The sequence below is a fragment of the Rhodofomes roseus genome, assembly GCF_022264815.1.
Source record: "Rhodofomes roseus strain CIRM-BRFM 1785 chromosome Unknown C8Q71scaffold_11, whole genome shotgun sequence".
In the NCBI taxonomy this organism is placed as follows: Eukaryota; Fungi; Basidiomycota; class Agaricomycetes; order Polyporales; family Fomitopsidaceae; genus Rhodofomes; species Rhodofomes roseus.
This window is the reverse complement of record NW_025952967.1, coordinates 228885-244774: the sequence shown is the minus strand read 5'-3', so window position 1 is coordinate 244774 and position 15890 is coordinate 228885. Positions and strand designations below refer to the sequence as shown.

The 15890-nt window shown below is 56.0% G+C and overlaps 4 protein-coding genes across 4 annotated transcripts; all 4 read left to right on the top strand.

Moving 5' to 3' along the window:
* Positions 1 to 1404: 1404 nt before the first annotated feature.
* Positions 1405 to 3736, top strand: C8Q71DRAFT_708330 (membrane transport protein-domain-containing protein; the record flags this gene model as incomplete). Its single annotated transcript, XM_047920613.1, has 7 exons — positions 1405 to 1449; positions 1501 to 1581; positions 1637 to 1712; positions 1762 to 1873; positions 2358 to 2532; positions 2590 to 3482; positions 3541 to 3736. The coding sequence occupies 7 exons, from the start codon at positions 1405 to 1407 to the stop codon at positions 3734 to 3736; spliced, it is 1578 nt and encodes a 525-aa protein (XP_047778394.1).
* A 348-nt stretch (positions 3737 to 4084) lies between these two features.
* Positions 4085 to 6368, top strand: C8Q71DRAFT_760637 (uncharacterized protein). The gene is made up of 2 exons (XM_047923837.1): positions 4085 to 4496; positions 4557 to 6368. Exons 1-2 carry the CDS (start codon positions 4452 to 4454, stop codon positions 6120 to 6122), a joined length of 1611 nt encoding a protein of 536 aa, XP_047778393.1. The 5' UTR covers positions 4085 to 4451; the 3' UTR covers positions 6123 to 6368.
* A 116-nt stretch (positions 6369 to 6484) lies between these two features.
* On the top strand, positions 6485 to 8529 carry C8Q71DRAFT_66688 (uncharacterized protein). The gene is made up of 3 exons (XM_047919661.1): positions 6485 to 6693; positions 6763 to 8327; positions 8379 to 8529. Exons 1-3 carry the CDS (start codon positions 6691 to 6693, stop codon positions 8410 to 8412), a joined length of 1602 nt encoding a protein of 533 aa, XP_047778392.1. The 5' UTR covers positions 6485 to 6690; the 3' UTR covers positions 8413 to 8529.
* Positions 8530 to 11663: 3134 nt separating this feature from the next.
* Positions 11664 to 14490, top strand: C8Q71DRAFT_66634 (auxin efflux carrier). Its single transcript, XM_047919660.1, has 7 exons — positions 11664 to 11961; positions 12009 to 12089; positions 12147 to 12222; positions 12273 to 12384; positions 12757 to 12931; positions 12986 to 13839; positions 13891 to 14490. The coding sequence occupies exons 1-7, from the start codon at positions 11917 to 11919 to the stop codon at positions 14084 to 14086; spliced, it is 1539 nt and encodes a 512-aa protein (XP_047778391.1). The 5' UTR covers positions 11664 to 11916; the 3' UTR covers positions 14087 to 14490.
* Positions 14491 to 15890: the final 1400 nt, after the last annotated feature.

The window sequence follows — 15890 nt, the reverse complement described above, 5'->3', positions numbered from 1 at the left end:
AATCTCATGCGAGACTTGTATTTGATTTCCGCTTATGAGATTGTCTCTGCGGATATAAAGAACATATGGGGGACGCGCCACATATATGAGGGATGCGAAGACAAAGAACAAAGGACAAAGCGGACGCTTTGTTGACGACACATTCACTCTCGTCTTTGGCCTCGGGCTTTTGCGTTCCTGCTCACCACAGCGATCACTGTGGACGCCACCCAAGGACGTCAACGCCAACATATGTGACACGCGTATAGGTGTATCTCACTCATGTCCTGAACCCGAAGATTTCAGCATGTGGCGCTCGCATATAGTATAGCAGTAGACCCACCTCTCTCTTCCCCGTTCTAGGGCTAACTTCGACGCAGTCTCCAGAGCACGGAGGTAGCCACAAGCTGCATAAAGTCAGTATTGTAAGAGTGCCCTGTGAGGCGGCTCAATACTGGTTAACAGCGCATACAGTGTACTACTATATGGCACCGAGCGCTTCCGACAGTTCGCCACTGCACCCGACAATGATGGAGGAGGAGGAGGAGTGGGTTGTCACTGACAGGCAGCAAGAAGTCGGCGTTCATGAACTAGTACGAAGGATACAGCCCAAAAGCGCAAGTTGAGCACGGAAGGACCGCTGACGGGCGGAACTAGTGTTCCTGCTGTCCAGGTTGAATTCCAACCTTTTTTCGAGCAACTCGCAGTGACAAACTTACTCAGCTTCAGTCAGCTGCTTGTCCACAACGATCGATCCCGGCCACCTCTCCTTAACCTCTCCCTCCCTTTTCCCAGACAAGCGCTTGGGATGCCCTCGTGCAGACAGGGTCCCAACTTTGAATGGACACGTATCGGTGAAATGGGCGCGTAATTTGTGCACTCCAGCTTCTCAGGCTGCGTGGATCGCTTTGGCACTGTAAGTACCGCGGAAGGTGTGTACTCACGGAGGGTCGTGACCCGCTGAGAGATCCAATGGCGACAAGTGCATTACTGACTGCTGTAGATACGGTTCGCACCGTACCCTATTGGGAACCGTACGTTTGCACCGGTCGCCGAAGGTGGTCCACTACCAGTGCACGTCTGGGCGTGGCGTACAAGCTCTCGGCTGAAGCATGGAAGGCACATCAGACGGCGGAAGCGCAGCGGCTACGCGGTGCTGGGCGACAGAGGCGACGGCAGCAGCAGCGCCGACGATGCGATGCGGCTGCGGACGCTGGGCGACGAGAGAAGACGAGCGGCGCGGCGACGGGGAGCAGAGGGAAGCCGGATATGGGAAGAGGAGAGCGGGAGAAGCGCCCGCATGGGATGGGCCAGGCGCGGCGCTCAGCCGCCGCGGCTCCTACATATGACGCATCGGGCAAGCACTGCAGTCCCTCCCCTCTCCTCCCATCCGCCCGCGGGCAGCGCCCTCAACTCACGCCATTCATGACCGGAACGCCAGTCCTCCCCCTTCTCAAGGTCGTCTTCGAGGTGCGTGCATATCTAATCCGCAGACGGTCTGCGTGCTGAGTCGGTCATCAGTCTATTCTCGAAGTCTTCCTCATGTGTCTTGCCGGATACATCCTTGCAACACAGGGCATACTTGACAGGAAGACACAGAAGGTGCGTCATTTCTGCGGGTGCCATTCCATCCACTGACTTCTCTGCTGCCCACCAGCAACTAAACCGCCTCAATGTTTCCCTGTTCACGCCTTCGCTGCTCTTCTCAAAAGTCGCCTTCTTCCTCTCACCAGGTATGCTTCCGCTATCGCCCAACCATTATACACGCTGACCGGAATACAGCCAAGCTGCGCGAGCTATGGATTATTCCAATATTCTTCGTCTTCACGACTGGTGTCTCGATGGTGGTCGCGTATGTCTTCGGATGGTTACTGCGCTTGAAGAAGTCGCAACGGTGAGTGTCCACGTTCCGATTCTTTCCTCGCTCTGCTCCCGCACACCCCAGTGCTTGTTCCTCGCCGTGCAGTGCTCTTCGTCCACTAGGCGAGACCCTGGGCATCTCGGTGCGACGCCGAGGCAGGGTCGCCCAGCAAGCTGCTTACATGTGGCCACGTCCTCAGCCAGCATCTCGTCCGGAAGCTCCGTTGTCGATAGGCACCTTCCGAGCACTGTCCCCTCTCCGAGCCCTATCGCCTCCTATGCCGCCGGCGGTGCAATTGCTGCGCCATAAGGCGCGCAGGGGCGCAAGACTAATCCGGGCTTATCTGATAAGATGCTGGCTGCGGCTGATCGTACGCGCCTAATCTGGCAGGCACGTTCGTGCGGGAGCAAATCACAGGCCATGTGCCATCAATGCCAATCTCATTCCGATCGTGTCCATTCCGTGGCTGAGCGATCCCAGCATTGAGTCGCAGTACTGACTTGGACACATGATGCAGGAGCTTTGCCGTTGCAGCATCCATGTTCATGAACTCGAATTCATTGCCAATAGCGCTGATGCAGAGTCTTGTCGTCACCGTACCCAACTTAAAGTGGGGCGACGATGACAACGTAAACGCTATGGTCGGTCGGGCACTGACATATCTTGTGCTGTACTCTACCCTGGGCATGGTTGTACGTACACTCCATCTTCTCATCATCTCTTGCATCCTCACATCTGGTTCGTTCCAGCTCCGATGGAGTTATGGAGTTAGGCTCTTGTCAAGTGCAGACCCAGACACCGTGGAAGAACTGCCTGCGAGTCCCCTTGTTGAACGAGATGAGACCGCCTTCCCGAACTCAACAGGGGAAGATCGCATTCTGCGCCACGAACCATCCTCGCTGACTGACGTCGACGACACGAAGACCCTCACGCATCCGCCCACCACCACCGATGACCCCAAGTCGCTTCCCAGCTCTCGATCCTTCTCCCCCGAGCCCCAGCCTCAAGCGTCAACATCCGGCGCACCCTCCGTCTATGCCCACGACTATTCGGACGGGGACAGCGAGGATGACAGCGAGCTGCCCATGGGGCGCCCAATCCCCGAGCCGACCTCCTCGCTCTGGCAATCCCGCATGCGGCGCACGCGGAACCGCATCCGCAGCGCCTGGCGGACGCTCTACGACTTCATGACCGTGCCCCTGTGGGCCGCGCTCGCGTCGCTGCTCGTCGCGTGCGTGCGGCCGCTGCAGCACATCCTCGAGATGCACATCCAGCCCGTCAAGGGCGCGCTCAACGCCGCGGGCAACTGCTCCATCCCGCTCACGCTCGTCGTGCTCGGCGCGTACTTCTACTCGCCCCCCGAGGACGCGCGCGCGCTCCCGGCGCACAAGACGCTCAGCCGCTCCCCGAGCTGGGCCTCGCGCTCGACGCTTTACAGCCAGGTGCGCGGGATGTTCAGCTTGCGCAGGAGGGAGGCGGACGCCGAGGAGGAGGTGCGGCCGCCGACGAGGAGGCAGGCGCGCCCTGGGGAGACGAAGACGGTCGCCGTGGCGGTGCTCTCGAGGATGGTGATCACGCCACTGCTGCTGCTCCCGCTGATGGCGCTCGCGGCGAAGTACGACGTACAACGAGTCTTCGAGGAGTGCGTGTTATGTTCCGTGCCTGTATGTTGCTTGATGCTGATACATGCCTTATTCAAGCCCTGTGTTCGTCGTCGCGAACGTCCTCTTGATCGCGTCCCCGCCCGCACTCACGCTCGCACAAATTACTCAGGCCGCGTCTGGTGACGCCTTCGAGCGACTTATTAGCCGCACGGTCTTCTGGTCGTACTGCGTCATGACCCCGCCCTCCACCATCCTCTTCGTCGTCGTCGGGCTGGTGCTCGCGAAGCTCTAATCTCGAATTGCTTTCGTCTACGATGCGCAATCTTACATCATGATACACGATTGCGATGAATCTCGTCTACGCATACTTCTTTGTGCATACGTGTGACGGCAATGGCGTGACTCGCTACTGAGCGGGTTGGTGGTGACATGTTGTTTACGGGTTTGTGCATGTATCGTCCGGCCTTGGAATGGCCGGGCGGGTGGTGGTGTGGTTGTGGTGATAGTGGTTTGCACTGTAGAGGGTGTGGCTGATTCATAGACTGTTTAACTCATTTTTGTACTGTAGGCATCTAGTACCATATATCCCTGTTATGCATCGCAGATTTCAAGTTGTCATCACTGGCAAGCGTGAGTTTGACGGGTATGTAAAGCTTGCGGCGTGTTACTGCTGGAGGGGTTCGATGCTGCGACAACGCAACATACCTACTGTTATACAGAGTGACCGGTACGTCGCTGTCATTGTGTTTACATACAACGAGCGCACCAAATGCTGTTGTACTGATCACCAGCTCAGGCCTGAGGCCAACCTCGGCGCGGCGGCCCGGGGCTCCGCGCTACCTGAGTGCGCCACAACCTGGCCACAACAAGCCACAACTTGAACGTAACGTAGCAACCACGGTCCACAACAACTTGAATTGGAACAAGCAGTATATCTACAGCGCTTCCAGCAATCAATAAAGAACCTCCTCCGAGGTCTTGGTTTGAGGTGAGTACGCACCTACTGTATGGACGGGCAGAAGCGAGCCACCGTGGCTGAAAGCCTGAGCGCGGTAAGTCATCATGTAGTATGTGGCGTGTCATCTGGAGGCCCATCTAATAAGTTTGTAAAGGCATGGATCCGGGCAGCGCGAACAGCCTTCATGGCTTTGCTGGCGGACAGTGCACATTCGTCCAGCCATTTCGCTGTTGCCGCGATTAAGCACAGCGGTGCTACCCGGGCCTCCAAGCCTCGTATCACTGTCCTTGACCTTCCACCGGAGATCCTCATCATCATCATCGACTATGCGAGCCATGCTGTCTGTCATCCACAGATACAACAAGGTCACGCTTTTGGAATTCATATCGCTGCTCTGCCGCCGTACGACGATCCGAATCCCCGATACCCCTTCCCGGAATGTTTTGCGTCTGTCTCTCCTTTGTGGCGGGAGGCGATGTCTATCTCCTCGGTTTTTTGGCCGCACTTTGTCATATGGATCGGCAGAGATCCAACCCCACTGCCTAGAATCCGCGAGTACCTTGCTTGGTCGCGGGACCGCCCCCTCCACATCTACATCTTGCGCAGGCTCGACCCGTCCGCGTCTCTACAGGCTCCCTGGGAGAGGGCACAGGTGAAGGCCGTCATCAGAGTGCTTCTGCCATCGATCAGGCGGTGGGAGACCTTGTGTATGAAGGTCCTGCGTGCGAGCTCAATCCCGCTTCCGTGTCTCGACCTCGTGGGGCGCGCAGACATGCTCGAGACGCTTGTTCTAGATTTCTTGATAGACGATCTAGTCTATCGCGAGGAAATGGACTCACACCTGGCCGGTGCGCTCCACACTCCCGCGTTGAAGAAATTATCCATGGGTGGTGTTCACTTCCGCTGGTTGTTTGTCGGACCCTTCCCCCTCCTAGCCATGCCACCCAACCTCACCTTCCTTTCCATCGCGGGCTACAGCCGACATGACGCGCCCTTCCTCGTTTTCGACCTGCTCACTTGTCTCAGGAGCTGTTGGAGCCTGCGTGGTCTCACATTGGACAATCTCCATCTCCTTTGTTGGGAATCGCACGGCGAAATCTTCGACATGCAGCACTGGCAGGCCGACGTTCACTTCATCGACATGGACGCCAGCGTCATCGCAGAATATAGCCGGCTTCTCGGTCATCCCTGCGTTGAGCGGATGTCGTACACGCGTTGCTGGGCCCCTGCTGGGTTCCATGAACTCAGGTTGCCGGAATCTGACTGCGTCAAGCTGGAAGAAATCCACGATGCCACGACGCTTCTCACCCTCTTCACCACCGTTCCGTACGACAGTCAATTCCGGGATGCGTGGTTCAAAAACTGCGATGGTCTAACCACGGACATAATGAACAAGCTCGCGGGGCGCGTGCGGATTGCTGGGCCAGAAGCGGAAAACCCTTGGTTCTACCTGTGCCCGTACCTCGAGGCGCTGACGATCGAAGGGTGCAAGCAGTTCAGCAGCACGGACGTGCGTGTGGTATTTGAGATGCGGCTCAAATTACATGAAGAAACGGGATTTGTAGGTCCAGACGATCCGGGATTTCTCGTGTTGTCGCTGCAGTATTTGAATGTTCGCGATTGCTGCGACCTTGCGCCCGAAGACAAGGAGTGGTTCCACGCGAACGTTCGACTAGTTGTCTGGGATGACTGGGTAGGAGGATATGGATTTACCGCGTAAGAGGTGATCTCTTCGATGCGTAGTAGACATGTGCCCACTTCAGCATGATCGCTCATGCGATCACGGTTCGGATGCCGCTTGGAAGTAATATTATAATAATAGGTATTTACTATTCATCCATAGTATACCTAGGCCTGACACCGTGACGCACGTATCCCACAGTGTACATTACGTACATATATAGTTTAACACTGAGACTGCTACTGAAGTATTCATATTCATTTCCGAGCTACGCCGTGTTGTCGCGATACACAGTAATTTGCGATAGGCACGTTAAAAGTCAATTAGTGTGAGCCTGATCGCATTCCCTGTGCCAGTGGGAAGTCGGACGAGGTAGGGACACCTTGTACTCAGGCTGCTGGGATGATTCGCGCATAATTGAAGTCGCGCATGGCGGCGGTCAGGCCAAGCCAAGCTGAAGCGCTGGTGCGCGTCGCCCCGCCGGCCCGCAGGCTCCCCGCCGACATCCACATCCACATCCACATCCACTTCACATAGCAACCGAGTTGCAACCGAGCAACAGTACTTAGAGTGCACCTTCATACAGGAGACTCACGAACGTAAGAGCATGGTAGGCAACGAGCATTCGTCTCGTTTCATTTCAACTTAATTACCATACTCATTACGCCGCTGTACGCAGGCAGAGCAGGCAGCCACCGCAGCCTCGTCAGTGGACAGTGCAAACGCGTCCAGAGCTGTCAGTGTCGATACCGCCGACAGCTTGCCCGAGAACAGCAGCATCAGGAGCGACCGGAAGCCTTGTGCAACCGTCCTTGATCTTCCGGCCGATGTCCTCCTCCTCATCTTCAACGATGTGTTCAAGGCTGCAGGGCCTCCACGGAGACGGCAAGACGTTGAAAACTCCTACGGCATCACGCTAGCTCCTTGGTTGTCATCTGATGACCCGAATCCTCAGCACCCATCTCCGGAATGTCTCGCCTCCGTCTCACCCGCGTGGCGAGAAGCCATGTCGAACTCATCGCACTTCTGGACGCGTTTCGTGATCTGGGTCGGCAGGGACCCTACTCCGCTCTCCAGGATACACCAGCACCTTGCGTGGTCCCGAAATCATCCCCTCGAGATATACATTGTGCGCCGGTTCGATCCATCTATGGAGGACCCTACGGAGAAGGCCCAGGTGAACGCCGCCATTGAGGCGCTCCTACCCTCTGTCAAACGGTGGAGGGTCTTATGCATGAAGCTCCTGCACTCCAGCTCGCTTCCGCTTCCCCATATCGACCTCGTAGGATGCGCAGAGCAGCTCAAAACACTCATTCTCGACTTCGTAGTCGATGACTCGATCAACAGCACCGAAGGAACGGCACCGCTCACTGGCGAGTTCTACACCCCTGTCATGGAACAACTTTCCATTGGTGGAGTCGCCTTCAACAACTCGTACAAGAGATTTCTCCCTCTGTTCGCGATGCCACCCAAAATCATCATCCTCAGTATTACCGACTACGACTCGCGCAACGCAGTCTTTTCGCTCGCCGACCTCCTTACCTGTTTCAGAAGCTGCCCTGATTTATCTAGGCTTCAGCTCAACAATCTACATCTTGACTGCTCCTATGGCGGGCCGCCCATCTATACGTCTAAGCCGCCATTTTGGCAGGGCAATGTCGATTTCATCGACATGGATGGCGCCGTGATCGCGGAGTACGGCCGGCTCCTCGGGTACCCCGTCGTCGACTACACATCGTACACGCGGTGCACAGCCCCCTCGCCCGCAGGCGCAGCGCTCGTGGAGGCTCACCACATAACGATGGTGGAGATTGACACCCCGGCAGCGCTCATCCACTTTTTTGCGGCGGACCCGCAAGACCTGCACTGCGGCGACGCGTGGTTCACTAATTGCGACGGCCTCACCGCAGACGTGCTGCGCAAGCTCGCTCAGCCTATCCCCGCACAATCCGAGGTGGAGGTGGACGACGACGACTGGCTATGCCCCATCCTCCAAGGTCTCACGATCGAAGGGTGCAAAAACTTCCGCAGCTCGGACCTGCGCGCGATGCTCGAGGCGCGGCGTGTATGTCATGAGGCTACGGGCTTCGCGCTCAATGGCGACCAGGAGTTCGTGGTGTCGTCGGTGAGCTACTTGGAAGTTCGCGGCTGCTGCGAGCTCGAGCCTGGAGACAAGGAGTGGCTGCATGCGAATGTCAGTACTGTCGTCTGGGATGGATGGGTTGGAGGAACTGAGCATAGTCTGTGAGAGGCAACCTCCTCGACGCTAGTATCATATGAACTTCATTGCCGTAGACAAGTATTGCCCATTCAGGCTGGGAGCACATAGAATATAAATCCACGCGCACATATCAAAGGACTTTCATTCATATTCAGGATACCTTTTCCCGGTCGGTGCTGTTTACCTCGCTTGAATGAGTTCGACCAGGGTGCTAGCATTTACTTACTGAGAACTTCTTTATCCACCGATATATTTCCGGCCCTTGAGCTCAGAGCTTTTGCGATTTCGCGAACCATATTACCTTAGCTCAGCTGCGTCGGCGGAAAGCGTGGACCATATCGATGGTGTCCCTGTCGGACCATCACCGTGGCTCGATGATATTCCAGATGTTCCCTCAGGCGGGCGTCGCCTCGGCAAAGCATTGCGGCGCACGAGGCACCGACACCAGGTGCGCGAGGTCATTCAACCTTCCTTCACCCCTTAGACGTAGGGGGCGAGAACATCGACTCAGCTGCTACACCAGAGCCATTCTAGTCTTCAGCGTATCTTTCCGCTTCTATTCGCAAGACAACCCCCTGAATTGAGCCAATGCCTGGAATATTCTGCAGGGACATGCAGTGCCCATCGGAATGTCACTACAGCACCGTAGGAAAGACAGAGATGAACATCTCACCGAGGCAAGAAAGCGGTCACCCCACGCCTGATCCACCATCAGTCATAGACGACGCATGCTCCACAACAATGCCGTACTGCGAGATCCATAGGTGAGACACCGCGCCACTGGCAGCGACCGAGAACGATGTGGTGAAAGGAGCTAGTGTGAGTCACAGCCGCGACGAAGCCTGTCGCCTTTTCGAGCGTGCCGGCTTCTCGATGACGGCCGACTTGTCAATCCGACCATAGGCTCCGGATCCTCGGGTCCCTGGGGCCGCAACAGGATGCGCAGGCCCGCGGCCCGTCGATACATGAGACATTTTTGCGTCAGCAGTCGTACAAACCAGGATGCGCCGCGCTGGACACGGAATCATTTAGCCCTTACTCATTGTGAGAACGCGAAGAGCAGCAGAATCACGTACGCACGGGGAATGACGAGCGGTCGTCGACGGGTGCAATGCCGTGCGACTGGCAGTGGAATCGCCGGAGGAATTGTCGGTGAGGGGTGCGCTCAGCGGGAGATGGCCGAGTAGTAAGGTCTTATTATTGCATGCCGCGGATGGAGTGAGAACGTGGAGCAAGTAGAATGCGATCATGCCCGGAGTCTCCACCAGCGAGATATCCCTTGGCAGGCTCGGAACCGGAGCGCTGGCTCTCGTACCACATGCAGTTTTCATGTTAACACGACGAGACTGCGTGGTGTGCCTGTGGCTGTGATGAGAAAAAGAAGAGATGCGTTCAGCAATGAGTGACCACACAGCGGAAGGCAGCGACTACACCCGTAAACTTGGCATCAAATGGGCCGCAATGTACCGGCAACATATGCGATGCCTCTTTGGTCAATGCTGCCAGTGTTAGTAGTACGACAATCATCCCCACTGTGGACTACCTGGCCGCACATCGTCAATGGAACCAAGCTACATACCGGGGGCACAGGCCTCGAACCATGAATGATTCGATATTATCGAAGGCTAACGCGTGAGCTGTTGCTCAATAACGCTTCAATTGGGAGCCACGGTGCGCACCTCAGCCTGAGGGCGCCGAGCGCCGGTCTTCCTGACATCATATCGTGGCCGCTCTGCAGACACGGACGGCTCAATTATGGACTCATTACTGTGACATATGCGGGCGTAGACGGGCGCGACAGCCATCTTTTCATAAAGTTAGTGGTATTAGTAGTGAACACCCTGTACGTTGAGTCATTCATGAATCATTACTCAGGCTCACCTCCGAGTCTTCGATCAATTACCTCGGAAGCTGTTCCCTTCTGTTCGCTCAAAGTCACTGATAATGTGAGAACTATCAGCATGCGCTGCCGTCCCCAACGTATACCAACATATACTGACCAGCCTCGAGCTAAGGGCCTGGGGCTATGTAAACATCAGTCACATAATACATATCGTCCAGTTGAAGAACAAACCTCAACTTCGACGATCACGGTGTTGCCACACTCCTAAGCGCTCGTGCCGATCGGATCTGTAGACAAGTCGGCGCGGACTCGCAGAGACTCGGAGACGCGTTCAAACGTTCAACCTTCAGCTTCAAGCTCCAAGAGCTGTGAAGAGCTCGCGCAACATTGTTGACCTTCCACTTTCTGGTAACATGCGGTAGCGATGACGTAGGTGCCTGTGAACACCGTTGTATTCAGTCTGTTTCGTATGCAAAGCCTGAGTGAGATCGATGCTGAATGAATATAGAAGGCACCCCAAACATCGCTCTCTCAGGTCGACGAGAACGAGCATGCGTTCCAGAACGCTTCAAATTCTGGCTGCAGTGAGTGGTAGCATCTCGCGTCTTTTTGCTCCTGCTACTGAGTACTGACCATCGATCGAAATTTGTCTGCCTCGGACATGCAGGATGTGACCTCGATCAACGCAGTCGCCCCAGACCCCGGTCTCTCAGGTCGACGAGAAATCGGGTGGGTGAGGAGGATGTACGATCACAGAAGCGTCGCTGGTGCTCGATCGGTATGTCTTCTGCCAGACTGCGACCTTGTGCTCAACCAACGCAGAAGGTCCCAAGAACAGGGGTCTCTCATGTCGACGAGAAATTGAGTGGCTCAGTGGAACTAACTCACTTGACGGAAGCACTGCTGGTTTTCTGGACATGCAGAGTCTAGAACAAACCTCATCGGAGGCTAGCGATACATCAGTCAGCTGCTTGATCTATAAGGCTCTATGCCCTACCAGCTCTCTCGCTCAATACTTCGCGCAAACAGGATCCCGACGACTGAATTGGGACGCCTCACCGGGTGTAATCCTGCGACGTGGAATCTCTGACTGCGCAGATCCAGAGGTCTGTTTTTGGCAAAACCCATCGATAACCCGAGACGAAGCGTACTCACGGAGGGTCGCGACTTCCAATCGTAGGAAACCACTGGTCATAGCCGACGCGGCGAACCATCACATCACACCCTATTACGAACATGAATGTGCGTCGGAGGCCGAATAGATGCAAACCACGAATGCAACGCCGTCTGGGCGCAGGTAACGCACTCTCGGCCATAACACCGTGTCGGGCAGGCTCGACATGGTAAATGGAGCGGGCAGATCTCTTGAGTTGCCTTGGGCGACAGAGGCGACAGAGGCAGTGCCGCATATGGGGTGCTCGGCGACTGCGCAGGCTGGGCGACGAGAAAAGAAGCCTTCACGCGACGGGGATGGCCCGCAGGGAAGGGAGGGAAGCCGGATATAGGTAGCATCGTGGCGGGGGAAGCGCTCGCATGGGACAGAGGAGTTGCGACACGGTCTTGGTATGACACTATGGGGTGCGCCGGGGGTGGCTCTGGTTACTCAAGAAATCAGCCACCGCGTACCCTACAAATGACGCATCGGCAGAACCGCTCTCGTCCTCTCATTCTCCATCCGCCCCCGGGCAGCGCCCTCTCATTCACTATACGCCCCCGGGCAGCGCCCTCTCCTTCCACTGATCTGCCCTTGGGCAGTGCCCCGTGTCACCATGGCCTCAACACCAATTGCTCCACTTGTCCTGGTTGTCCTTGAAGTACGTCCTATCCTCGCCGTCGGAACAGGTGCTGACCGGTCCCGTAGTCTATCATTGAAGTCTTCATCATCACTTTTGCTGGTTATATCCTTGCCGTACAGGGCATTCTTGACAAGAAGACGCAGAAGGTGAGCCACAGCTTCCAGTATGCCGCAGGCCGCTGACATCCATGGACTACGCAACAGCAACTAAACCGCGTCAACGTCTCCATCTTCACGCCGGCACTGCTCTTTGGCAAAGTTGCCTTTTTCCTTACACCAGGTGCGTTGTGAAGGCCACTCGTGTCACAACACCGTCTTACCGTACCGTAGCCAAACTCGCCCAGCTATGGGTCATACCAGTCTTCTTCGTCATCATCACTGTAGTTTCGGCCGTCGTCGCGCTCGCACTCTCAACTCTCTTCAAGCTGAAGAGGTCGCAAAGGTGAGCAACCCTTCTTCCGCCACCGTCATTCCGGCTGCTTCTGTGCCGCGAAGCCTGCTTCGACGTTTCGGACAGGCTTCGTGAACTACGCGAGCTCCTTGGCGTTCTCGGTACGGAGCCGAGCTCGAAATCGCCAAGCGCTCTGCTCATCTGTGGCCTTGGCCAGCCTTGGCCCTTCTGTGGCGGATGCTGATCCGGGCACTGTCTTGATAAGATAACGCTGCGGCCGATCTCCGCCACCGGATAAGCATGCGGAGGCAAATCACAAGTCTTGTCGATCAGAACGTCAATCTACACTCGATCTTGTTCATTATGACTTATTATCCGTGCAATAGCGTGGCGAATGTATGCTGACTGGGCTCTACAATGCAGGAATTATTCCATTGCGGCTGCTATGTTCATGAACTCAAACACACTTCCGATAGCATTGATGCAGAGTCTCGTCGTCACCGTCCCCGATCTGAAGTGGGGAAGCGACGACTCACAAAGCGCCATGCTGAGTAGAGCACTGACTTATCTCGTGCTCTACTCTACCCTTGGCATGATTGTGCGTAGAACATGTTGCGCAGTGATTTTCAGCTTCTAACGTGTGGTTCGCTAGGTCCGATGGAGTTTTGGCGTCAAGCTCTTGGCGTCGGGCGACCCAGACTCAGACAAACACCTTAACCAATCTCCCACCGAGCCGGTACAGGTCGCGAGCTCCAATTCGGCCGAAGGGGAGCGGACCCTGCGACACGAGGCCTCCACTCTGACAGATGTGGACGATGCAAAGACCCTCACGCATGTTCGCGTCGAGGAGTCCAAGTCGCTCCCGGGTTCACGACCCATCTCGCCCGAACTCCAGCCACAAGCATCAGGATCAGGCGCGTCATCACTGTACGCCGAAGAAGGCGTGCTCGATGAGAACACGTTGCTTCCCCCTTTGGAAAACACAATCCCGGAGTCGACACCCGTGGAACAGCCGTCCCGTATGCAGCACACGCTCAACCGGCTCCGCAGGTTCTGGATCGGTTTCTACGACTTCATGACCGTGCCCCTGTGGGCTGCGCTCGCGTCGATTATCGTCGCCTTAATCGGGCCGCTGCAATCTTTCATCGAGGACCACGTCCCGCCCATCACAGGCGCGATCACTCAAATGGGCAACTGCTCCATCCCCATCACGCTAGTCGTCCTCGGTGGATACTTCTGGAGGCCGGCCGACAAGAGTCAGCTCCCGACCCACCAGCCGCCGATCCGCAAGGGGAGCAAGGCGTGGTTCTCGACGCTTTCCAGCCAATTGCGCGAGAAATTCAGCTTCAGGAGGAACCGGGAGCCGAGGTCTGTGCAGAAGGAGAACTCGGGGGAGACGACAACGGTCATCGTCGTTATTCTAGCGAGAATGGTGATCACGCCGTTGCTGCTCCTGCCGTTGCTAGTCGTCGCGACGAAGTACAACATTCAGCGGCTTCTCGAAGAGTGCGTTTGCCTCCCGTCTATCCAAGAGGTCTGTTACTGATTACTTGATAGCCCTGTGTTCATCGTGTCGAACGTACTCATCATCGCGTCCCCGCCCGCGCTCACGCTCGCGCAGATCACGCAGGCGGCGTCGGGCGACGCCTTCGAGCGGCTCATCAGTCGCACGATTTTCTGGTCGTACGTTGTCTTCACCGCGCCCTCTACTATTATCGTCGTCGTCATCGGCTTGATCATCGCGAAGCTCTGATTTCGCGCCTTTCTGTCCTTGCTCTCCTTCCATTCGTTACTGTTTTGTTTCCTCCCTCGTAGATCTCGCATACTTGATAGACGGTTGCGACATATCCCACTCGACACATCTGTAGCCTCGTATGACGACTGCACCCGACTTGATTTTGGACTCACTTCTGCTTTCTCGTACATGCGACGCGGTGTGCCGAATGACCTCAAGAGGCTGCGCCTGACAGGTATCGGGCGCGTGCGTGGTTATATGCGGCGATATAGATCGCGTTGCCGATTCATAGACTGTTGGCTGGCTGTATTTTGTAGGCTCTTTCTTCCCTATACCTGATACATCGTATCCTCACATGCTGCCATACTTCGCGCTCTCGCCTGTCGTATGATGTCCGCGAATATACACTGTCATCTTGATCGGCTACGTTGGAGGGATGGGCAACTCACGATGGTTGCGGTCAAGTTCAGGGTGTTCGCGTCACCTCTTCGGACAAGTAGTCACTACTAACTAGTCACTAGTCATGGAGTCAGGACTTCACGCCTTCGGCGTCTCGTATTCCTACCTCTTGACGTGTCGACTGTTGCGCCCGGGAATTGAATTTATTCCTGTGAGCGACATTGGCCTGGATGGAAGATGCACAGCATAGCCAGCGGAGGGACACGTATTAGTACGATCGAAGCGGCCGTGCACGTGGAAAAAAAAAACCAGTACTGTACCGTGAACTCGAACGTGGGCGTAGACTGGATATGGAACCACTTCATGGAGGTTTATGTAAACAGCATACAAAGTTACATGGCAGTCGGCACCTGGATGCGACACGCTGTGACGGAGCTGGCACTGGCACGCGAAAGCGAACAAAGTACCAGACTACCAAATCGGGATGCGGATCAGACATCGCTGCCGCCCGTCGTTTGGCAGCCTCCTCGCCACAGCCTGGCTCTGACCTCCGCTATCACCTCTGTTCTCGCCTGATCTCTGTTGTAGGCAAGGTTGGCAAGCTTCCAGTGTTCTTCGTCAATGTCATCTTGAGACTTGCTTATGTCGAGCGCGCAGCAATCCTTCCTGGCCCGCCATTCCTGAGGCCCGTAGACTCCGACTCCACGGTAGAGACGAGCCTGAGCTGCGTTGATGTTCTCGAGGAGTATCAAGATGCCGAGGATTACGCAAAGTGGCGGAGCTTGCAACTGAAGGAGCTGAGCAAGGTCATGGCGGCGCGATGATTCACTGGCAATGGCCACGGTACGACCTGCGAGTCATTGAGAGAGGGAGGGCGGTCGTCGTTCGGATGTGAAAGAATGGGGTGCGCCAGATGATTCGTCTTCTCATCTGTCTCAATCTTTGTTGCATGCATCCTCGTATGACCAAGGTACTTTGGCTGAAGCTTGCCGTGCTCCTGGTGGGCAAATGAGCTACGTGAGTACTAGGGGATGGTACCAGCGCCACAACGGTGACCGTGACGATGTGCGTCGAAAGGAAACATGACAGCCACCAGGTTAGAGATTACTGGAATGCACAGCGGCTGCATTGACCCTCTATAACGCCGCTGGTCAGACCATACTCTATTGTAATGGATCTGCGAGTCGTCGTTGCTAGGCCCAAACAAGGCGGACAATGCAGCCAGTGCATTATACTCACCGGGCACGCGCATATCACGAAACACGTTGTTACAACGCCTCGACGAGTCTCGTACGCGTCCCATAGAGACGGTGGTGGCAGTGTCGAGTCTGGGCAGAAAATATAAGGAGCGCGAAGGGGATCGTACCCGGGGATTGTCGTTACCCTCCCGCTACGGCTCCTCATGGCCTCTGACTCGCCTTCC